This window comes from Haematobia irritans, chromosome 1 (genome assembly GCF_050003625.1).
Source record: "Haematobia irritans isolate KBUSLIRL chromosome 1, ASM5000362v1, whole genome shotgun sequence".
Taxonomy (NCBI): Eukaryota; Metazoa; Arthropoda; class Insecta; order Diptera; family Muscidae; genus Haematobia; species Haematobia irritans.
This window is the reverse complement of record NC_134397.1, coordinates 179,257,126-179,283,064: the sequence shown is the minus strand read 5'-3', so window position 1 is coordinate 179,283,064 and position 25,939 is coordinate 179,257,126. Positions and strand designations below refer to the sequence as shown.

At 29.4% G+C, this 25,939-nt stretch overlaps 2 protein-coding genes across 9 annotated transcripts in view; one reads left to right on the top strand and one right to left on the bottom strand.

The window, feature by feature from the left end:
- Calx (sodium/calcium exchanger 3) overlaps positions 1-25,939 on the top strand; it is a 640,265-nt gene that overhangs the window by 502,297 nt on the left and 112,029 nt on the right. The window lies entirely within an intron of this gene.
- Positions 13,253-15,072, bottom strand: Alp5 (Alkaline phosphatase 5). The gene is made up of 2 exons (XM_075292200.1): positions 13,809-15,072; positions 13,253-13,729 (listed from the first exon to the last, which is right to left on the bottom strand). The coding sequence occupies exons 1-2, from the start codon at positions 15,033-15,035 to the stop codon at positions 13,385-13,387; spliced, it is 1,572 nt and encodes a 523-aa protein (XP_075148315.1). The 5' UTR covers positions 15,036-15,072; the 3' UTR covers positions 13,253-13,384.

Genomic DNA, 25,939 nt, shown 5'->3' with positions numbered 1-25,939 from the left:
AAGTAGGTAAATGGATGATATAACCCAATGATTTACCCAAGCTCTTTCATTTCCTTCAGTAGGAAATTTAAGCTAAAAGTAATCGTTCATATTTCCAAGAAATTGTATTTCTTCCTAAAATGTTGTCAAAGGTAGTTAAGCAAAAAAATCTGAAGTTTGGGGGGGGGGGGGGGGGTCCAAAAATATTGGACACGCAAACAAGTTATTTTTTCCTCTTTTTTAAGTGGGCCCCCCGTTTTTTTTCATTCACACTCCATAAATTACCTAATTGAGAATTGTAGTGAATGTTCAAGAAACAAGAAACTCCAGGATCTTCTTCCGCATATCCATAAAAAAAAAAAACAAACAAAGTAAAAGTTTTTAATTGCAAATTAAAACCAAGTAAACACTTAATGCTTAGGACAAAAGTAATTAATGTTAATTTGACTTTGATAAGAATCTATGTGGCTTGAGTTTGAGGGCTCTGTGTTCCTCTACCACCAAAGTGCCAACACCACCAAATTGCCAACCTACATCAAAACGAGCATAAATTATTAAGCAATGATGAAAGATTCTTTCATCGAGCAATTCGAGGGTAATGAAAGAAAGATGAACTTTTTTTTGGAGCGAGGAAGCTATTGCTTTGTTCTTAAAAAAAATCAAAAATAACATAACAATAAATGCGAGACTAGTAGAAGAAGAAATTTAAGAAATATTTTGGCCAACACAGAATGTTAGGTTAAGTTAGGTTAAAGTGGCAGCCCGATTAAGATTCAGGCTCCCTTAGACTATTCAGTCCATTGTGATACCAAATTAACTAAAAGTACATATTACATATGGCCACTTCTAGTTTTAACCGCTGAACCTTCTCAATTATTTTCTTCTGTTGAACCAACCGGATTGTTCTAAAAACACAGAAAAAAATCCATCATTTAATTGGCATTTTTATACCCTCCACCATAGGATGGTGTCGTTCCGTTTCTAACACATCGAGATATTGCTCTAAGACCCCATAAAGAATATGGTCGTGGTAAAATTCAGAGTCGATCTAACATAAGCATGTCCGTCCGTCTGTTGAAATCACTCTAACTTCCGAACAAAACAAGCTATCGGCTTGAAACTTGGCACAAGTAGTTGTTATTGATGTAGGTCGGATGGTATTGCAAATGGGCCACATCGGTTCACTTTTACGTATAGCCTAGAGGTGTACACGTGAGTAACAGTTTACTCACGCTCACGCACACTCACGACTGAAAAATCATACTCACGCACGATATTTTTTGGTAGGACTCACACTCACGCACACTAACGAAAAGAATATTTGTACTCACGCACGAAAACGTCGTGACTCAAGAAAAATGTCGTGACTCACGAAAAATGTCGTGACTCACGAACAATTTTTTGAGTGATTTACTTTAGCGACGTGTCTGAAAACATGAGCATTATTAAAATCGAGAGTAGAGGTGTGCGCGTGACACGAAATTGTCGTGACACGCGTGATACCCGCGTGAATCACGTGAGTCGTGAATAAAATCTGAAGCAACTTTCGTGAATGTGCGTGAATGGGACTAAAAGAAATCTGTCGTGCGTGAACGTGCGTGAGTAATAAAATCGGATCGTGAATGTGCGTGAATAAAATTTCTGCAAAATCACGCTCACGAAAAAAATCAAGATTTAATTCTTACTCGTACTCGAATGTTAACTGAAATTAATTTAGCTGCCGAACTACATTCTATTCATGAATTTTGTTACCTTTGCTCATTCCTGGTTGGAAAATGTCGTGAGTCTCGTGAATTTGTCGTGAGTCACGAAAATTTTCGTGATTCGTGCGTGAGTCACGCTCATGACAACAGCGTGAGTGTGCGTGAGCGTGATTAACAAACCAAAATGTCGTGAGTGAGCGTGAGTCACGAAATTTGGTAAATGGTGTTGGTATATGGTCTGTAGCAATCATGTAAAAATTGGTCCATATCGGTCAATAATTATATATAGCCCCCATATAAACCGATCCTCATATTTGGCTTGCAGAGCCTCTAAGAGAATCAAATTTCATCCACTCCGGCTGAAATTTGGTAAATGGTGTTGGTATATGGTCTGTAGCAATCATGTAAAAATTGGCCCACATCGGTCCATAATTATATATAGCCCCCATATAAACCGATCCCCAGATTTGGCTTGCGGAGCCTCCAAGAGAAGCAAATTTCATCCGATCCTGCTGAAATTTTGTACATGGTGTTAGTATATGGTCTTTAACAACCATGCAAAAATTGGTCCATATCGGTCAATAATTATATATAGCCCTCATATAAACCGATCCCCAGATTTGATCTCCGGAGACTCTTGGAGGAGCAAAATTCATCTGATCCTGTTGAAACTTAGTATGTGGTGTTAGTATATGGTCTCTACAAACCATGCAAATATTGGTCCATATCGGTCCATAATTATATATAGCCCCATATAAACCGATCCCAGATTTGACCTCCGGAGCCTCTTGAAGGAGCCCAATTCATCCGATCCGGTTGAAATTTGGTATATTTTGCTAGTGTATAGCCGATAACAACCATGCCAAAATTGGTCCGTATCGGTCTATATTATATATAGCCCCCAAATAAACCGATACCCAATCACAGAAAAATCAGGATTGCCACTCGTGCCAAAAATAGTCTACCAAAATGTTATTGCCATAGAAAAAAATATATTTCTATAGAAAATTTTGTTAAAATTTTATTTCTATAGAACATTTTGTCAGAATTTTAATTCTGTAGAAAATTTTGTCAAAATTGTATTTCTATAGAGCATTTATGAACCATCCCAGCAAAAAAAGTGTCGCCAAAAAAGTAATGAAAATGTTCTTTTTGGATCCGGAAGTGGTGCAAAATTGTCGCAGAAGCGATGAATTTAACATGGGCTTGTCATAGGACGAAAGTCCTCCATTTCAACAGCCGTTGCACTGTATTTGCATCACTTCTTTAGGTATGATCCGAATTCAATGTTTTGGATATAAATTAAAAAATTCTGTGATATTTTGCCAATTAATAATTTTTACATTTTTTTATAATTTTTAATAGATTCTAACGCTTGTCGGAAACGTTTTACCTCAAATATTTTCAAAAATGCACAATTTTTTCAGATTGGATTTAGCATTTTTTCGACAAAATTTAAATGATTTGTACCATTTTATGAATTATTACTCTGTTTTTAACCTATTTGAAACAAAAACAAGTTAAAATTACCCATTAAAAGTATGAAAAACCCAAGGTTTAAAAATTGAATTAAAATAACTTCCTGGGTAGTTAAAATAAAGAACATCATTGGGAGTGCATCTTCTGGAAGTGCTTTTAAAGTTGTGCCTTTGGAAGAACTTCCAAGTTTTTTTTGCTGGGATTTCATAGTTGGAGAGGAATATTTTGCAAAATCTTCCAAAACATCAAGAATTCTATCATTCTACCAAACAGTATAAAATCTGCCATTTTGTTTAGAGTCGTGTTCTTAATTATATATAGCCCCCATATAAAGCGACCCCCATATTTCAATTCTGGCTCTATAATTACCGCACAAAAATTCATATCGGTGCGTAATTATTTCATTCCTATATTCACCGGTCAAGAACTGAATATATACGTATTTAGTCGACCTTTTTTTGTCTAATATAATCCCCCATGGACTAACTTACAATTTTAGAAGATGATGTTAAGAAGTTTTAAGATGCCTTGACATCGGCAGCAACCCAAGTAGTTCAATTGTGGATGACCGTCTTTAGTAGAAGTTTCTACGCAATACATGTTGGAGGGTACATAAGATTCGGCCTGGCGGAACTTACGGCCTTATATAACATACTTGTTGTTTTTTTTTTTTTTTTTTTCATCTGACCTATCTTTCCCATCTAGAAAATAAAGATTTGTGGAGCTTTTATTTAAAGTAATTGCAGTAACCTCTTTAACTAGTTTCACTTATCATTGTTCTCTTTGGCGCCCTCACCCCAGTGAATGTTCAAAGTCCCTTTAATTTTTGTTTTCAAAAATTCTATAAACCATGTCACTAAATAGGGTTCAACATAGAATGGAGATCATTATGCATACATCATCAAACTCTTGGAAGTTTTTTCTCTTGTTTTTGAGATAGGCTCTTTGCAAAAGCAAATATTCTTTGAATGGACAGTTGTGTCAATGTCTGTCAGAGTCAGTTCTAAACACACACACACACTTACACGATTTAATTTTATCTAAGATTTTATCTCTTTGAAAAGAAGTTCTGTTTTAGGTCATCACAAAACCCCACATGATGGCCAAACATATATGAGTGTAGCAGTGTGTGTGTGTGTGAGTGAGAGAGAAATAGACAACTTAGGAAAACTCTTTTGAAGTTTTTTTGAAGAAGTCACTGTGATGCATGCATCTGCCTCTAAGGCATAAAGCTATACTAGAAATATGTAGCACATATTCTATTCAGGATCTGCAAATGACCACCTCTACCCATATCACCAGCACCTCATCCACAGTTTTGGGGTTTTTAGAAGAAGAAGAAGAAGACCAACACAACACGTAATGTAGGCAACAAATTGAGGTTCTTTAAACACAACCCCAATTTGACGTGGGTTTCATGTTTTTCTTTTTGTTTTTGCTTGTGGTAGATGTCCGCCTTATGCTAAGTGATACCATAATGGGTATTTACAACCTCTTTTTCCTATAGTAGTTCTTCTTCTTCTTCGCTGGCTTACTCATTTTAAACAAGAGAGTGTATAAGCTGTATACTCTTTTCACGCAAAATGCTGAAGGAGGGGGAGGGGTGGGGTTTACTTGTTTTAGTTCTTTACATTTCTTTGTAAATTGTAAATTGTGTGGTCTATAATTTGGCCGTTGTATTTTCTTTACATGGAGATGGACTAAAAACACAACACTCACCACTCACCACAAACACATTCGCCCACACATTTTCTCTTTCTCTATCACTCTCCCATATAAGTGCCAGAGCATTGCACATTAACCTAAATTGTGCTAATATTTTTACATTAAGATAATTGAAACCTTCATTTGAAAGCAATTTTTGTAAAGTTTATTTTTTTTTTTAAATTTCGAAAAAATGTCGAACACCTTAAACAATTATTTTTAATTGTATTTCATTTAATTGGCAAAAGCTCACAACAACAAGTGATTACCTACCTTTGTGGGGAGTTATTTTCCTTGAACACGATTTTTTAAGTTTAGTTTTTTCCAATATTTGACCTAGTGTTGCCAATATGTTCAAAGCTTTCTTGTATTTTAATTTCCTGTGCATGTTCATGGCCCATAAAAGTTTGTATGCATGTGTGTTTGCAGAAGAGAGATGAGTTTTTCGTTGATTGTATGGCTAACATGCAGCATGTGTTGCACGTACATCAAGGATCTGCATCGCAAATTTATGCCATTATTTTTGCATTTAAGCGAAATGAGTTTCAACTGTATGCATATATTGCCAATTATTGAGAACGACCATGATGATGGCCAAGACGTGTTTTACTGATTCCCACATTGCATAATGAAATCAAAAATTCTGAATAAAATAAAAAAAAAAAACTAAAACAAAAACAAAAAATATGTATGCATATTATAAATTTTTACACTGAAAATTTTAAGCTTTTAAAAAAATGAGCAAAAATGTATGTAAATTCTTTTAAATTTGTTTCATTTCTATAGTACATTCAAATTAACACACATCATTAGCTATTTACCTACAATTGGCGAATTTTTCCAAATTTGATTTTAATTTAATTCTCTTTATACAGAATTTTTTTCTTTTAAAAGTAAAAACTAAGTAAAAATAACAACAGAAAATTTGACAAAATTTTCTATAGAAATAAAATTTTGAAAAACCTTTCTATAGAAATAAAATTTTAAAAAATTTCCTAAAAAAATAAAATTTTAACAAAATTTCTGTAGAAATTTTGACTACATTTTCTATGGAAATAAAATTTTGACTAAAGTTTCTATAGAAAAACAATTTTGTTAAAACTTTTTATTAAGAAACAATTTTGTTAAAATTTTCTATAGAAATAACATTTTGGCAACATTTTTTAAAGAAATTAAGTTTTGACTAAATTTTCTATGGAAATAAAATTTTGACAAAATTTTCCATAGAAATAAAATCTTGACAAAATTTTCTACAGAAAACCAATTTTCATTCGTTTTGTTATTGTTTTTTTTTTTTTCTTTAATCATTATTGTTGTTTTTGGTCTCAGCTTAAAAGCATGCATTGACTAAACTACAAGTGTAGCTTAACCAACAGAGGAAAAGAATGTTTGTCACATTTATTTGGGCAAAGCCCTATAGACTGCAAGATGGTTGGACGGACGCACGTTTCGGACTTACCACATTCCTCATCAGCATTCTCTACATGCAGAGATGTGTTTCGGCATAAGCCGGTTATCGTGTAAACCTTTTTTCGAAAGGTTCATGTGTGGTCCAATTTTGGGTTTAGTGAACTGCCTAAATTTATTTTGATAATTGGTTGATAGTTTTGCTGCAAGCAGAGGATGCTGATGAGGAATGTGGTAATTCCGAAACGTGCATCCATCCAACCATCTTGAAGTCTATAGAGCTTTGCCCAAATAAATTTGACTAACATTATTTTCCTCTGTTGGTTAAGCTACACTTGCAATTTAGTCAAAGTATGGTTTTGAGCTGAAATCAAAAACAACAACAACGAAAAAAAATTGTTAAAATTTTCTACAGAAATACAATTTTTGCAAAATTTACTATAGAAATAAAATTTTGACACAATTTACTATAGAAATAAAATTTTGACAAAATTTACTAAAGAAATACAATTTTTACAAAATTTACTATAGAAATAAAACTTTGACAAAATAAAAAAGAAATAAAATTTTGACAAAACTTTCTATAGAAATAAAACTTTCTATTGACATACATTTTTGACAAAAATTTCTATTGAGATACAATTTTGCCAAAATTTCCTATCATTAGCTATTTACCTACAATTGGTGGAACTTTTTACATTTGATTTCAATTTAATTCTCTTTATTCAGAATTGTTTTTCTTAAAAGCAATAAAACAACTAAAAATAAAATTTCACAAAATTTTCTATAGATATGCAATTTAGACAAAAATTTCTTTAAAAATAAAATTTTGACAAAATATTCTATAGAAATAATATTTTGACAAAATATTCTATAGAAATAAAATTTTGACAAAATGTTCTATTGAAAAAAATTTTGACAAAATTTTCTATAGAAATAAAATTTTGACAAAATGTTCTATAGAAATCAAATTTTGGCAAAATGTTCTATTGCAGTAAAATTTTGAGAAAACTTCCAACAGAAATAAAATTTTAACACAATTTTCTACAGAAATAGTACTTTAACAAAATTTGCTATAGAAATACAATTTTGCGAAAATATTATATATAAATAAAATTTTGCCAAAATTTTCTATCGAATTAAAATTTTGACAAATGAAATTTTGACAAAATTTTCTATAAACAAATAAGATTTTGACAAAATTTTCTATAGAAATAACATGTTGACAAAGTTTTCGATAGAAATAAAATTTTGACAAAATATTCTACAAAAATAAAATTTTAAATATTATATATAAATAAAATTTTGCCAAAATTTTCTATCGAATTAAAATTGCCAGAATTTTCTATAAAAACAAAATTCTGAGAAAATTTTCTATAGAAATAAAATTTTGACAAAATTTTCTATAGAAATAAAATTTTGACAAAATTTTCTATTGCAATAAAATTTTAACAAAACATTCTATAGAAATAACATTTTGAGAAAATTTGCAATAGAAATAAAATTTTAACACAATTTCCTACAGAAATAATACTTTAACAAAATTTGCTATAGAAATACAAAACAAATAAAATTTTTACAAAATTTTCTATAGAAATATAATTTTGACAAAATTTTCTATAGAAATAAAATGTTGACAAAATTTTTTAGAAACAAATAAAATTTTGACAAAATTTTCTATAGAAATAAAATGTTGACAAAATTTTCTACAGAAATAAAATTTTAACAAAATTTTCTATAGAAATAAAATTTTGCGAAAATATTCAATATAAATAATATTTTGACAAGATATTCTATAGAAATAATATTTTGACAAAATATTCTATAGAAATAACATTTTGACATAGTTTTCTATAGAAATAAAAGTTTGACAATACATTCTAAAGAAATAAAATTTTGAGAAAATTTCTAATAGAAATAAAATTTTAACACAATTTTCTACAGAAATAATAGTGTAACAAAATTTGCGATAGAAATACAATTTTGTGAAAATATTTTATATAAATAAAATTTTGCCAAAATTTTCTATCGAATTAAAATTTTGCCAGAATTTTCTATAAAAACAAATTTCTGAGAAAATGTTCTATAGAAATAAAATGTTTAAAAAAATTTTCTATAAATAAATAAAATTTTGACAAAACTTTCTATAGAAATGAAATTTTGACAAAATTTTCTATAAACAAATAAGACTTTGACAAAATTTTCTATAGAAATAAAATTTTGACAAAATTTTCTATAGAAATAAAATTTTGATAAAATATATTACAGAAATAAATTTTTGACAAAATTTTCTATATAAATAAAATTTTTACAGAAATAAAATGTTGACAAAATATTCAATAGAAATAAAATTTGGACAAAACTTTCTATAGAAATAAAATTTTGACAAAGGCTTCTATAGAAATAAAATATTTTTGTCTATACCACCTAGAATTAGGTTGCATAATCTTTTAGGTATATTAAGTCAACATTTGTTTCAGTTTAAATCGCAATTTTTATACCCACCACCATAGAATGGTGATGGGGGTATAATAAATTGGTCATTCCGTTTGTAACACATCGAAATACCGATTTCCGACTATATAAAGTATATATATTCTTGATCAGGGAGAAATTCTAAGACTATATAACCATGTCCGTCTGTATGTCTATCTGTCTATTGTAATCACGCTACAGTCTTCAATAATGAAGCAATCGTGCTGAAATTTTGCACAAACTCGTCTTTTGTCTGCAGGCAGGTCAAGTTCGAAGATGGTCTATATCGTTCCAGGTTTTGATATAGTCCCCATATAAACCGACCTCCCGAGTTGGGGTCTTGGGCTTATAAAAACCACACTTGCTATCCAATTTGCCTGAAATTGGAAATCTAGAGGTATTTTAGGACGACAAAGAGGTGTGCCAAAAATGGTGAGTATAGGTCCATGTTTTGGTATAGCCCCCACATAGACCGATCTCCTGATTTTATTTCTTGGGCTTATGTAATCCGTAGTTTTTATCCAATTTGCCTGAAATTGGAGTTCTAGAGTTTTTCTATGACCACAAATACATGTGCCGAAAATGGCGTGTATTGGTCCATATTTTGCTATATCCCCCACATCGACCGATTTGCACATTTTACTTCTTGGGCTTATAGAAACCGTAGTTCTTATCCAATTTGCCTGAAATTGGAAATCTAGATGTATTTTCGGGTCATAAAGATGTGTGCCGAAAACAAAACGACGATCTCCCGATTTAACTCTTTAGGTTTCTAGAAACCGTAGTTTTATCCGATTTGCCTGAAATTGTAAATATTCTGGTATTTTAGGCTTACAAAAACGTGTATCGGATTAAGTTTTTATCGGTCCATTTGGTAATGCCTCCATATAGACCGACTTCACTTCTTGAGGGTGTAGAAAATTGCTTGAAACTCAATGTAAAATTACCAGATTTTACTTCTACAGATTTAAGATTTCAAATCAAGACGTTATTTTATAATTTTCTTGCACACTTACAAGAGATGTTAATGATTCCTCTAAAACTCAAACAAAAATGGTTCTTATAAATCCATAATCTGATATAGTCCTCATAGGTGAAATCTTTAAATTTATCTTCGGGAAGTGTCTTCAAGTCCTCAAGCCCTCCTGAAATTTCAAAGGAAACTGTAATATTTGATTCATGGTGGTGGGTATTTAAGATTCGGCCCAGCCGAACTTATTGCTGTATACACTTGTTATTAGTCATTCTGATTATCCTAGAAGTAGCTATTTTTAGTGATTCAGTAGTTCCGATTACTGTGTGTGTGTGCAATAAATGAAATTGCATTGCATGTCAGTTCATTATAATAAGTGTATTACTAACTAAGATTTTAATTTTAATTTATAAAATTGCCCTTTAGTTTAACAACCACCAACACACATACGTACACACAATCAAGTATTTCAGCACACATACACAGCCAAGTATAAATGCACACTTTACTATATTTCCTTTTTTTACGTGAATAAATACTCTTGAAAGCTAAAAGAAGTCACTTGTGCTAGTTTTTCACTAAATTGGTTTTTCATTGCATGGCATATCCATACTGTACAGAATGACCATAGACAAATTGAATGTGTCCAGTAAGTTCAAAAAAAAAAAAAAGAAACTACCTAAAAAAAAATAACATAAAATAGGGGGTTTGAATTTAATTATAAAGTTTCCTCCCAGCGACATTTATTAAATTCTTGTGCATTATAAATTGGTGTACGTGTGTGAGTCTGCTCGCTTAAACGTATAGAGTTCATGTGCACTCACTTTCATCTCTCACATATTATTTTCTTGGACAGGAAATTTGATGTGTGCCAAGGCCGGTAATATATTTATTAACATAAATCAAATAGGAAGTTAAATTTATTTTGTGTTTTTTTTAACTCTTAAATTATTCCGATATATAAAATGTTTTTTGTACCATTTACCAGTGGATGATATATAAAAGAAATGGGTCCGTTTATAACATATATATTCAGATATTGGTTTCAAACCACATATACACTGAAACAAGCAAGGAAAATGTCGGGCGGGGCCGACTGCACAGAAAAAATGTCCGTAGTTAAACTAACGCTGAATTTAACTTATTTTTATTGGAAAAAAATTATTTGCTTGTAGTTAAATTTTATTATTTTTATCGAAATTTTCCACAGCTTTATGAAATCTTACTTTTTTAAGTATGTCTCAAAAATTTTATGAACTAAACGTGAATATAAAGTTCAATGACCGTACACATAAGTTCAATATGAACTAAAACAAATGAAAATTTTCTTAAGATTCCCAAAAATAGTAAGAATAAACTACTGTATGGTTAAAATGGTCATAATTTGGCGCCAATGATTTTCTTCTTTACTTTTAGTTAATTTTTTCTTCTATGAGATGATGTAATTTCGTGAACTGCAGTTAAAAGTACAACAAGGCATTAAAATTTCCTGGTTTTAACAACGATTTGTGGATATCTCAAAATGTGGAGTAAAATTTAATTCAATTTTCGTGCGTGGTAGTTCATTCTTCCTATAAAACAGTTCACTTTTTTTTCGGTGTGTATTTTATCCTGTACCACTTTCTACACTCAAAACTCTCTATTTCACTAAAGCCAATTTAACTTTATTTTAGTTCATGGAATTATTATGTTTGAAGAAAGTTTCCTTTGCTATAATAAATTCTTGCTAAAAAACAGAAAAATTATACATAAATTAAGCATAAAGAATTACTAAATTCTTATTTCTCAATTTTTTCTTTAATAAATGATACAAAAAATTGAGTATGTCTAAAAAATTCTCTTGAATTTGTCGAAAAATCTTTTTTATGTTTGTGATTTTTTTTTATTTTGAAAACATTTTTAAAATTTTCTATAAATAATCCAACATTTTCTAAAATTAACGAAAAGTTTTCTTCCCGTTTCATTCACTGTTTTTTCAGTGTAGATCTACATTTTCGATTCCATCTCAAATGTTTTGATACGTTTATGGGAATAAAATTCAAAAATTTTATTCCCATAAACGTATATTTAGATACACAGAAAAAAAGCGTCGCCAAAAAAAGTAAGGAAGATATTCTCTTTGGATCCGGAAGTGGTGCAAAATTAGCGCAGAAGCGATGATTTTAACATGGGCTTGTCATAGGACGGATATTCACCATTCCAACAGCTGTTGCACTGACTTTGCATCACTTATTACTCTGTGATTTAAATTCAGTGTTTTTGATGTGAATAAAGAAATTTTGTGATATTTTGACAAATAAATAATTTTTAATTTTATTTTATTATTATGTTTAATGCATTATAACGCTTGTCTGGACATGAAATATTTTCAAAACTTCGCAATTTTTCCAGAAAGGATTTAGCAATTTTTTCGGCAAAATTTAAAAAAATTTGCACTATTTTATTAATTTTTAATCTGTTTTAAACCCATTTGAAACAATAAAATTTTAAATTTCCCATTAAAAATATGAAAAAAGCGAATTATAAAAAATTGACTCAAATGAACTTCCTGTGCAGTTAAAATAAAGAACATCTTTGGGAGGACATTTTTGGAAGTGCTTTTATTTATTTCATATTTATTTATTTCATATTTATACTTATAAGTAAATTACAAGCATAAAGGATAAAGCTATGACAACGGAGGTCTTAAGCTTTAGCGACTGCGTATATAAGTTTAGGAAGTGCTTTTAAAGTTGTACCTTAAGAAGAACTTCCAAATTTTTTTGCTGGGTAGATATAGGTCCTATATGCCCCATTTTGGGGGAAAACGGTTGAAAATTTCATACTTACACCCATTTTGAATGGAATTCTCCCATTTGTCTAGCTAAGTCTAGCCCATTTTCTTATAAAATCATCACGGCTAGGTTGAAAACTTGTAAAAATGACTAAAATTTTCCTATACCTCCAATAGATATCTATCGACCAATAAATCATAAATGTACTTTAGCGAAATTGCATAAAAATGGCTTTAAAAATTTTTAGTTGAAGACCCTATTTCCTAAGATCTGAGCACATCAAAAAATTAAAAATTCAATCAAAATATCCAAATGTTTAACTTGAAAGCCCAGTTATCTCATACCTCCCTAGATTTGTAAAAGATGTCTACATATTAGTCACACCCAAAAAAATGCAAAATTCCATTCTAAAACCATAGAATTTTTTCTGTGATAAATGTTGACTCTTTTAAAACTTTTTTTTTTTTAAATACGCTCTAAAATGTTTCGATAAAAAAAATTCAAAGTTCCGTATCCAAAAAATCGATGTATTGAATAAAAGACTTATTTATCTCAGACCTCCTTAAATATGAAACGCAGGTCGAAAAGGGACCTAATTTATGATCAACCCCAAAAATCCAAAATGCCATGAATATGGACAAAAAAATTAAATTTTATTTATTTGGTTTGTATCTCCCACTACATATGTGCCCTAGAAAGAAAAGAATCCTAATTCGTGTCAGCTAAAAATATATGGAAACACCCATAAAAATCATAAATTTGATATCTTCATTTTTGCCCGATTTACGATCAGTGACACATATTTTATTGTTGTTTTATTTTTTATAAAATTTAATACTGATTTTCTTTTAGACTAAAACTAAACAAAATATCCCTCTCTGCCGAACTGCTTACTCCTGCGAGCACATATTCAAACCACTACCCAAACAAGAGGCATAGCCCATCATATGGGGTATAGTATTTTGCTCATAAACTCCAGTGAAAAGATGAGACCAAGGACCAGAAGCATAAACTCCAACATCTTCACCACCATGAGTTTCATCTTCCAAAGGCCAAGCGGAGGGGAAACGATCATAACGATCGCCAGTAATCTGAGTGGTGGGATCCACACGTTCAGCGGTTTCAGTATCAAAGAATTTCTCGTAACTGGGACCATTGGCATAACTGACCGACATATAAGGTTTATTATCATCTGGGGTGGCAGGGGCTTGGCCAAAAATGTCACTATGACGATACTAGAGGAGAAACCAAACAAAAAACAAGAACATTAAAAAACAAAATTTTTTTTGTGATAATTTTTAAATTATAGCCTACCGGATAACCATTGTAGGTAAAGGCATGTGAATGATCTGCTGTGACCACTATCAAGGTATCCTCCTCATTGGTCATTTCTTTAGCGGCGGCTATGGCTTTGGAAAATTCCACTGTCTCATCCAAAGCCATACGGGCATAATTCTGATGATGGGCCAAATCAATACGGCCACCCTCAATGAATATGAAATAGCCTTGATCGTTGCGGGACAAGAATTCTATAGCCTTACGGGTCATTTCCTCCAAAGTGGGTTGATTTGTGGTCTCATTGGTTTCCAAATGATAGAGCATATGATCATCTTGATACAGACCAAATACCCGATCGTATTGATCCAAATTGGCTGACATCATTTGATCACGTGTCTCCACATACAAATTACGTGAACCCTCTTGATTGAGATATTGTTCGACCAAATTAAGGCCATCTTTACGTTGACCATTCTCATATAAACGAGAATCGATAAAATGTTTCTTACCACCACCCATAACAAAGTCCAATTTACTACCAACTTCACCATTAATCAGCTGATAGGCAATATCTTCATTGCCAGAATTTGCTCCGCAAGCTTGATTGATTTCCTCATCATTTTCCCAATCGCGATGGGCTATATGGGCATAAACCCCGGAGGGAGAGGCATGAGTAATACGCGTTGTGGTCACCACACCAGTACTTTTACCCACATCCTGGGCCCATTTACCTATGGAGTAAACCCATTTGCTGGTATCCTTACCCTTTTCACAATGGCCATATTCCACATCACCATTAACACCAATCGTACCCTCTTGGGCCTTTACACCACACAAATAGGCTGTTGCCGTACATGCGGAGTCGGGGACAATTTTATCCACCGCATAGGTTTTCGAGAGTCCCGTAAAGGGGAAATCATGAAAGGACAATTGTTGCTCCTCGCCACCCAATAAATTTCTGGCCGCAGATACAGTGGTCAAACCCATACCATCACCCAAGAACATGATGACATTTTTGGCCTTATTTTTATTGAAAGTTGAGGCCAGTTTCTTTGCTATGAACTCTTTGCCCAAATTACGCCAATAATCATTGCTGTCCTCTCCTTCCAGGGCGGGTTTAATTGAGTCCTTTGGTTCTGGCAAATCCGGATGCATAAGACGATCTCTACAATCCTCATCATTGCGATCACATTTTGGTAAAGCTTCTAGATTTGGTAATGCCAATAAAATTACTATAGCGATGGCTAAGTAATAAGAGCCCATGTTTACTTTCCACTCAAGTGCCAACTGCAAACTGTGGAATTTTTCGAAATTGTAAAATTATCAAATGGTGGATTCATAATCAAAACCCATGATCATAAAATAAAATCCCTACACTATTGATTAGATTTGAAATTCAATCGACGATTAGCTTTCTTATCGCTGAGATATAGAGGGTAAAATTAATCAATCGTAATTTCATGGGGATTTGATAAAAGCCACAACACCATTTCCACCATATCAGTACACTCACTCGGGAAAATCGCACTCGAAATTTCCATCCAATTCGAATTTAGACCACAAAAAATTGCAAGCAGGGTTACCTTTGTAGCCTTGAGTGACAAATTTGCCACTTTTTCATTGAGTTAGCCTGGCCAGTAGCATATTTATGAACAATTTCCCCTTTTGTATCATAATATTATCAATGGATAAATGTTCCGCCTAAAAGTAGGCAACGAAAATTTTTTCTACCTCTTGTATGAGTTTTTTTGCTGCCGTAGTAGCAAAAACTTTATGGTTTGTCTGATATGAAATCAATGCACATAAATTGATTTGGTCATATGTTTGTTATCTTGTAGCCAGGTGCATAAAACCCCCGTATTTTAATTTATTAGCTTTCAGTTGAAAAAAAAACGATAAGATCTAAACATTTTTTTAAACTATTACGCATAAAGTAGTAACCATATAAATTTAATATTTAATCAGACTATATCAGGTAGATTCTGATGAAATTCGGTATCTATGGTAAATATTATTTTCAATGAAAATTCCTAACAATAGCTTTGACTCCTTAACAATAGCTTCAACATTTCATCCCAATACGAAAGATTTCATTATACATTATTTTGGCAGATAGACAGACGGACGGACATCACTAGGTCTTTTCAGTCTCAAGTAAATATTTCGTTGCATTAGTAACATTTATCGCAAAAATTTATTATGCTCCCCAGATCATGGTGAAGGGTATTAAAAAAGTTCAATAATATATCCGACAAGATAAGAAAGATTTATGTCTCGACTAGAATTTCTTTAGTGTGCTTAAAATTTAAAATAAATTTGATTTATGCTTATACAAGCCAACAACATAAAAATTAAAGGAATTCTCTAAAAAAAAAACAACGAAAACTTGTGTAACCAATTTAAATTGATTTTACATATTGTAATTTTCGTACCTGCTTATTTGACAAGATTAAGGAACCCAAATAATCTACCAAAATTTTAAGAGGATTTTACCAAAAAACTACCAAATAAAAAATTATTATTTTGCAGTTATCGATCAAATTGTTGTGATTACTATGAAAAAGGCTTCTTCGAAAAAAAATTATTATGTTATTTTAGAAGTTTATTTATTATTTTATGTCATTCTCAATTGGGCGTATAAATATTCCTTGGATTTTAAATGTGTGGAAATTTTTAATATATTTAGCTTGCACCATGAAAATGAAAACATTGATACTTCTACAAAAAGGGAAAACTTACCCACAATGGTCTTTGAGAGTAAATTTCTATTAGAAAATTTTCTTTCTAAAGAAAAATTTTGTACAAATTTTATTTCTACAGGAAATTTTGTCTAAATTACATTTCAAGAGGAAACTTTGTCAACCTTTTATTCGTAGAGAAAATTTTATAAAAATTTTTGTCAAAATTTTATTCCCAGTGAGAGTTTCGCTAAAAAAATGTCTACAGAAAATTTTGTCAAAATTTTAATCATACAGAAAATTTTATCAAGATGTTATTTCTAGAAAAAAAAATTAAAAAAAAAAAACAATTTAAACCCAAGGGAAAATTTTGTCAACCCCCTGTTGTGGTTTACGAATTCGCAAAATGCAAAATTTTCCTCTATTGCTAGTTTCCGAACCACAATGACATATAATCTGAAATTTTTACTGTTCCTATGGATAAGGAAATTAAATGGAAGAAATTTCTTGGCACAATATAAAGTGGTTCAGAAGTTAGTTACAGACAAACATTTTGCGTTTTGCGAATTCGTAAACCAGAACATGGGGTAAAAAAAATTGTCAAAATTTTATTTTTTAGAAAAGTTTGTTCAAAATTTTATTTCTACAGTAAATTTTGTGAAAATTTCATTTCAAGAAGAAACTTTGTCAACCTTTTATTCGTAGAGAAAATTTTATAAAAATGTTTGTCAAAATTTTATTCCTAGAGAGAGTTTCGCTAAAAAAAATATCTACAGAAAATTTTGCCAAAATTTTATTTCTATAAAAAAATGATCAAAATTTTATTTCTAGAAAAAAATTAAAAAAAAAAAACAAGTAAGGAAAGTCTAAAGTGGGGCGGGGCCGACTATATTATACCCTGCACCACTTTGTAGATCTAAATTTTCGATACCATATCACATCCGTCAAATGTGTTGGGTGCTATATATATAAAGGTTTGTCCCAAATACATTCATTTAAATATCACTCGATCTGGACAGAATTTGATAGACTTTTACAAAATGTGTTGGCTAATGCACTAGGGTGGAACACAATTTTAGTAAAAAAAAATATGGGAAACATTTAAATCTGAAGCAATTTTAAGGAAACTTCGCAAAAGTTTATTTATGATTTATCGCTCGATATATATGTATTAGAAGTTTAGGAAAATTAGAGTCATTTTTACAACTTTTCGACTAAGCAGTGGCGATTTAACAAGGAAAATTTTGGTATTTTGACCATTTTTGTCGAAATCAGAAAAACATATATATGGGAGCTATATCTAAATCTGAACCGATTTCAATCAAATTTGGCACACATGACTATGTTACTAATTGTACTCCTAGTGCAAAATTTTAACCAAATTGGGCCAAAACTCTGGCTTCTGGGGCCATATAAGTCCATATCGGGCGAAAAATATATATGGAAGCTATATCTAAATCTGAACCGATTTCAATCAAATTTGGCACACATGACTATACTACCAATTGTACTCCTTGTGCAATATTTCAAGCGAATCAGGATAAAACTCTGGCTTCTGGGTCCATATAAGTGCAAATCGGGCGAAAGATATATATGGGAGCTATATCTAAATCTGAATCGATTTCAACCAAATTAGGCACGCATAGCTACAATGCTAATTCTACTCCCTGTGCAAAATTTCAACCAAATTGGGCCAAAACTCTGGCTTTTAGGACCATATTAGTCCATATCGGGCGAAAGATATATATGGGAGCTATATCTAAATCTGAACCGATTTCAATCAAATTTTGCACACTTGACTATACTACTAATTGTACTCCTAGTGCAAAATTTCAACCAAATTCGGCCAAAAATCTGGCTTCTGGGGCCATATAAGTCCATATCGGGCGAAAGATATATATGGGAGCTATATCTAAATCTGAACCGATTTCAATCAAATTTTGCACACTTAACTATACGACTAAGTGTTATGTTTGTACAAAATTTCAAGCAAATCGGTATAAAACTCTGGCTGCTGGGTTCATATTAGTGCATATCGGGCGAAAGATATATATGGGAGCTATATCTAAATCTGAACCGATTTCTTCCAAAATCAATAGGGTTCTATTCTGACCCAAATTAGGAACATGTGTCAAATTTGAAGGCGATTGGAATTAAATTGCGACCTAGACTTTGATCACAAAAATGTGTTCACAGACAGACGGACGGACGGACGGACAGACGGACAGACGGACATTGTTATATCGACTCAGGGACCCACCCTGAGCATTATTGCCAAAGACACCATGTGTCTATCTCGTCTTCTTCTGGGTGTTACGAACATATGCACTAACTTATAATACCCTGTTCCACAGTGTGGCGCAGGGTATAAAAAACAATTTAAAGAGAAAATTTTGTCAACCCCCAGTTGTGGTTTACGAATTCACAAAATGCAAAATTTTCCTTTATTGCTAGTTTCCGAACGACAATGACATATAATATGAAATTTTTATATAAATTTTTATATATGCACAGAAAAAAATTTCACGAAAAATTTTCCAATTAAAATTTTAATTGAGTTTTAAAAAATTTTCAATTAAAAATTTAATTGAGTCAACAAATTTTTTAATTGAAATAAAAATCAATCACACAAATTGATAGTATCAATTAAATATTTAATTGGATCAATTAATTTTTTAATTGACTGTCAATTAATTTTTTAATTGATACTATCATTTCTGTGATTGAAGACATTTCAATTAAAAAATTAATTGGATCAATTAATTTCGTGATTGAATCAGAAAAAAATTTTTTTGTGTGTGGATAAGGAAATTAAATGTAAGAAATTTCTTGGCAAAATATAAAGTGGTTCAGAAGTTAGTTTCAGATAAACATTTTGCGAATTCGTAAACTAGAACATGGGGTAAAAAAAATGGTCAAAATTTTATTTTTTAGAAAATTTTGTCAAAATTTTATTTTTTTTAGAAAATTTTGTCAACATTTTTAACCGAGAGAAAATGTCATTGCTAAACACAAAAACAATTTTTCTTATTCAATCACGGAATTAATTGATACAAATTTGAAAAAAAAAATTTAATTGAAATGCCATCAATCACGAAAATGCTAGTATCAATCACAGTTTTAATTGGGCATAAATATTTTTTTTAGTAAAAAATTAATTGATTTGATTTGAAAATTTTAATTAATTTTTTAATGGATTCAATTAAAAATTCAATTGATGTTGATTGCAAAACTCAGTTAATTTTTTTAATTAAAAGCGTAACTTTTTCAATTGCTTTTTTATCTGACATTGTGTTTTTAGTTTGATTAAAAAATTGATTGTTAATTAATTAACAATCTGTTATTTAAAAAATAAGAAAAGCCATCACTTTTTTAACTAACTTAGTCTTCAGCGATTGATTAAAAAGTTAATTGTACCAATTAATTTTTTAATTAAAATTTAAAAAATTTTAATTTGATACTTCTATCTTGATTACAAAGTTAATTGTATCAATTAATTTATTAATTGAAAAAATTTTCAACTTCAATTAACTTTTTAATTAGAAATATTTTGGTGATATTTTTTTTGTGTAAAGCAAATTATATCAAAATTTTATTCTTAGAGGAAATTTTGTCAAAACTGCTTTCGTAGAGAAAATTTTGTCCAAAAAATTCCTAGAGCAAATTATATCAAAATTTTATTCTTAGAGAAAATTTTGCAAAATTTTATTCCAAGGAAATATTTTACTGAAATTTTAATCCAAGGAAATATTTTATCAATATTTTACTTCTCAATAAATTTTACTTTGTCAAAATTTTATTTCTATAGAAAATTTTGTCAAAATTTTATTTCAAGAGTATTTTTTCTATCAAAATTTTATTTTTATAGAAAATTTTGTCAAAATTTTATTTCTGTAGAAAATTTTGTTAAAATTTTATTTCTATACAAAACTTTATTAAAAATTCATTTCTATAGAAAATTTTGTCAAAATTTTATTTATATCGAAAATTTTGTCAAAATTTTATTTCTATAGAAAAATTTCTCAACATTTTATTTCTATAGAAAATTTTATATCTATACAAAACTTTATTAAAAATTTATTTCTATAGAAAATTTTGTCAAAATTTTATTTCTATCGAAAATTTTGTCAAAATTTTATTTCTATAGACAATTTTGTCAAAATTTTAGTTCTATAAAAAAAAAATAGTCAACATTTTATTTTCAAAGGAAATTTTGTCATAATTTTATTCTTATAGAATTTTTTCAAAATTTTATTCCAAGAGAAAGTCTTGTCAAAATTTTATTCCTAGGAAAAATTTTCATTCCTAGAGAAATTTTATCAAAATTTTATTCTTGACATTTTATTAAAATTTTATTTCTATAGAAAATTTTGTCAAAATTTTATTCAATTAAATTTTTTGTCAAAATTTTAATCCAAGGAAATATTTTATTAAAATTTTATTCCTAGAGAAAATTGTGCCAAAATTATATTATTAGAGTATTTTTTGTCAATATTTTATTCCTAGAGAACATTTTGTCAAAATGTTATTCCTAGAGAACATTTTGACAAAATTTAATTTTAATTTTATTTAGTTAGAAAATTTTGTCAAAAATTTATTTCGTTAGAAAATTTTGTCCAAATTTTAATTTTATTAAAATTTTATTCCTAGAGAAAATTGTGCCAAAATTTTATTCCTAGAGAAAATTTTGTCAGAATTTTATTCCTAGAGATTTTTTTTATAGAAAATTGTGTCAAAATTTTAATCCTATGGAAAATTTTAGTCCTAGAGAAAATTATATCAAAATTTTATTCTTAGAGAAAATTTTGCCAAAGTTTTAATCCAAGGAAAAACTTTATTAAAATTTTATTCCTAGAAAAAATTTTTGCAAAAATTTTATTCTTTCAGATATTTATGTCAAAATTTTATTCCAAGAGACAATTTTGTCAAACATTTTTGTCAAAATTTATTACAAAATTTTATCACACATTTTCTCCAAGAATTAATTTTGTCAAAATTTTGTTCCTAAAGAAAATTTTGCCAAAATTTCACCTAGATAAAATTTTGTCAAAATTTTATTTGATTGAATTTTTTGTCAAAATTTTAATCCAAGGAAATATTTTATTAAAATTTTATTCCTAGAGAAAATTGTGCCAAAATTATATTCTTAGAGTAATTTTTGTCAAAATTTTATTCCTAGAGAACATTTTGTCAAAATGTTATTCCTAGAGAACATGTTGACAAAATTTAATTTTAATTTTATTTATTTAGAAAATTTTGTCAGAATTTTTTTTCTTTAGAAAATTTTGTCAAAATTTTAATCCAAGGGAATATTTTATTAAAATTTTATTCCTAGAGAAAATTGTGCCAACATTTTATTCCTAGAGAAAATTTTGTCAGAATTTTATTCCTAGAGAGTTTTTTTTATAGAAAATAGTGTCAAAATTTTTATCCTAGGGAAAATTTTAGTCCTAGAGAAAATTATATCAAAATTTTATTCTTAGAGAAAATTTTGCCAAAGTTTTAATCCAAGGAAAAACTTTATTAAAATTGTATTCCTAGAAAAAATTTGTGCAAAAATTTTATTCTCTCAGAAATTTATGTCAAAATTTTAGTCCAAGAGACAATTTTGTCAAACATTTTTTTCCTAATGAAAATTTTTCACAATGTTTTCATAGAGAAATCTTTGTCAAAATTTATTACAAAATTTTATCACAAATTTTTTCCAAGAATTAATTTTGCCAAAATTTTGTTCCTAAAGAAAATTTTGCCAAAATTTTACCTAGATAAAATTTTGCCAAAATTTTATTCAATTGAATTTTTTGTCAAAATTTTATTCAATTGAATTTTTTGTCAAAATTTTAATCCAAGGAAATATTTTATTAAAATTTTATTCCTAGAGAAAGTTGTGCCAAAATTATATTCTTAGAGTATTTTTTGTCAAAATGTTATTCCTAGAGAACATTTTTTTACAAAATTTAATTTTAATTTTATTTATTTAGAAAATCTTGTCAGAATTTTTTTCTTTTGAAAATTTGGTCAAAATGTTAATCCAAGGGAATATTTTATTAAAATTTTATTCCTAGAGAAAATTTTGTCAGAATTTTATTCCTAGAGAATTTTTTTTATAAAAAATTGTGCCAAAATTTTAATCTTAGGGAAAATTTTAGTCCTAGAGAAAATTATATCAAAATTTTATTCTTAGAGGAAATGTTGCCAAAGTTTTAATCCAAGGAAAAGCTTTATTAAAATTTTATTCTTTCAGAAATTTATGTCAAAATGTTATTCCAAGAGACAATTTTGTCAAACATTTTTTTTTCCTAATGAAAATTTTGCACAATGTTTTCTTAGAGAAATCTTTGTCAAAATTTATTACAAAATTTTATCACAATTTTTTTCCTAGAATTAATTTTGCCAAAATTTTGTTCCTAAAGAAAATTTTGCCATAATTTCACCTAGATATAATTTCGCTAAAATGTTATCCCTAGAGAAAATTTTGACAAAATTTAATTTTTCTATAGAAAATTTTGTCGAAATTTTACTTCTGTAGAAAATTTGTGAAGTACCTCCTTGGTGGAGAGGAATATTTTGCAAATATATTTCAAATTCTACCAAAACATCATACCATTTTTCGTAGAATTCTACCAACTATAATATAGCAACCGTGATTGGGAGCCCCCGTGGCACAATGGTTAGCATGACTGCCTTGACTGCGTGGGTTCAACCCTAGTTTCGACACATCTCCAAAAAGTTTTTCTGCGGTGGGTTATCTCCTCTCAGTAATGCTGGCGACATTTCTGAGTGCTTCAAAGCTTCTCTAAGTGGTTTCACCGCAATGTGGAATGCTGTCCCGACTCGGCTATAAAAAGTGGGTCCCTTGTCATTGAACTAAACATAGAATCGGGCAGCACTCCGCGATAAGAGAGACGTTCACAACTGTGGTATCACAGTGGACCGAATAGTTTAAGTGAGCATGAAATATTGGGCTGCCACTCTACTACCTAATCTTACTGGTATTATTACGTTATTGATTATAAGTTAAAGGGAATACCAGATGGGGAGATGATTCATTTCGGATCTTATATGCTAAATTGCTAAGGAAATTATATACAAGAATTATTCTTCATTAAATTTAGTCGAACTTTTCACCAATGTGGAGATTTTTTTGATTCTAATTCGTGTTTGGTTAATCTAACACTATGAACTTAAAATGGCAAAAAAGTGTTATACTCAAATGAAATTAACAATTTAAAAAACTTTATGACATTGGAAGAAGTTTCCTCTAGAGATTCCCAATAAAAAAAAAGAACTTCCAAGAGATTGATGGAGATCCACTTGTACTCTGTGTTCGAATCCTTTACATTGCCTTAGAAGTAAATAGGAATGAAGAAAGGCACAGGTTAAAATTCCCTCTGGGATTTTTTTAAATTATGATAATTCTTTGATCAATTTTTTATATATATCATCCAAAAAATATAAATAAATTTTATTTTTAATGCTTTTCTACTTATTTTGCGACATTTTCCTAACACGAATTTAAATTTCCGCTTAAAATTGTCAAATATCTTGTCCAAAAGAACTTCATCGACAAATTCCAATTCCAATCCTTTGTGTCATTAAAGTAAAAAACAATTTCTTTGGACACGGGCAAGTTTTTTTCAGTGTAAAATTAATATTTGTAAATGAATATCAAACTTCCAGCGAGACAAGCAGTCCTGAAATTTCAAAAGATTAGTCGATTTCTAAGATTAACACATTACGACTGACTTTTTGAATTTTTTTTTGGCTAAAAATCGATTGGTTGAAACATCGACATTTTTGATCTTTTTGTCGATTAGTCGAAAAGTCTATTTTCAACTTTGGTAACCCTATTCCCTGCAAATGAAATACATTTTTCTCATACCTAAAACATTTGTAAATATTTATCAGATTTCCAGCGAGACAAGCAACCCCTCTAACTGCCTAAATCAAAAAAAGCTACATAAAACTTCCTAAAACTTTCTACGACATCTATAGGAACTAAAACAAAATCTGTGTAAATCTAATATCGAAAGAGGAAGTCTTTTGTGCCAACCCTTATCAAATTCATCACATACACAATTCATCGTTTTAGCCTTGGGGCAGAAGGAGAGAATTTAATCTCGAAAACTTTTTATTAAAATTTAGAAATTGTAAAATTCATTTTACTTCTACCAGCATTTCGAATTATTATGACAATCTACATATTTGCACATAATTCAGGGATATTTAAATTACTTGAACTATTAACAAATCCACGTAGTAGGCATGTGTGTGTGCCATCACTTTCTAACGATGATGAACATCAATTGTTATTAAAAGTTTATCCTCTCAACTCATTACCACACCCATAGCCTTGAGAGGTTTTCAACATTTACACTTAGCTTTGCGATTCCGCAGGAACAGTTAAACTCTACATAATTCATTGTTGTATTAACTAGGTGTTGTATGTTTGAAAAAAGTTTAAAATCTATCTAATTTGTGAATTCTTTGTACAACTGAAAGTATTTAGTTACAATAGTTTTATTTTCTACAGGAAGATTTCCCATAGGGGCGAAGAAAATTTAGGGATTACAATCACGGTTGCCACTCGAGCCAAAAATCATCTACCAAAATTTGAAAAAAACTACCAAACAAAACAAATATTATTTTGCAAATTTTATTTCTATAAAAAATGTTATTTCTATAGAAAATTTTCTCAAAACTTTATTTCTCTACAAAGTTTTCTTTTTTTTATTTTTATAGAAAATTTTTTAAATATTTTATTTCTATATAAAATTTTCTCAAAATTTTGTTTCTATACAAATTTTGTCAAAATTTTATTTCTATACAAAATATTTTAAAGTTTCATTTGTATAGAACATTTTCTTAAAATATTATTTCTATACTGTCAAAATTTTATTTCCATAAAAGTTTTGTAAAAATATTATTTCTATACATAATGCTGATTTCTTAAAATATAATTTTTTTGTGCATAACTACTCTTGAACTTCTTAAACTAATTGTTCCTACAATTCTTCAACGTCTTGAGTCTTTTATTATACCAGAGAAGTCTGTATATCTTAGGCCTAGCAAACCGAAATTAAAGACAATTTTGTCAAAATTTTATTTCTATAGAAAGTTTTGTCAAAATTTTATTTCTATCGAAAGTGTTGTCAAAATTTTATTGCTATAGAAAATTTTGTCAAAATTTTATTTCTATAGAAAATTATGTCAAAATTTTATTTCTATAGCAAATTTTGTCAAAATTTTATTTCTATAGAAAATGTTGTCAAAATTGTATTTCTATAGAAAATTTTGTCATAATTTTATTTCTATAGAAAATTTTGTCAAAATTTTTTTTCTATAGATTATTTTATCAAAATTTTATTTCTATAGAAAAGTTTGTCAAAATTTTATTTCTTTATAAAATTTTGTCATAATTTTATTTCTATAGAAAAATTTTTAAAAGTTTCACTTCTATAGAAAATTTTCTCAAAATTTTATTTCTAT

Coding starts and splice junctions, on each gene's coding strand:
- Alp5 (XM_075292200.1), bottom strand. CDS start 15,035: ATGGGCTCTTATTACTTAGCCATCGCTATAGTAATTTTATTGGCATTA. Junction 13,730..13,808: donor TTACCTACAATGGTTATCCG/GTAGGCTATAAT, acceptor TTTCTCCTCTAG/TATCGTCATAGTGACATTTT.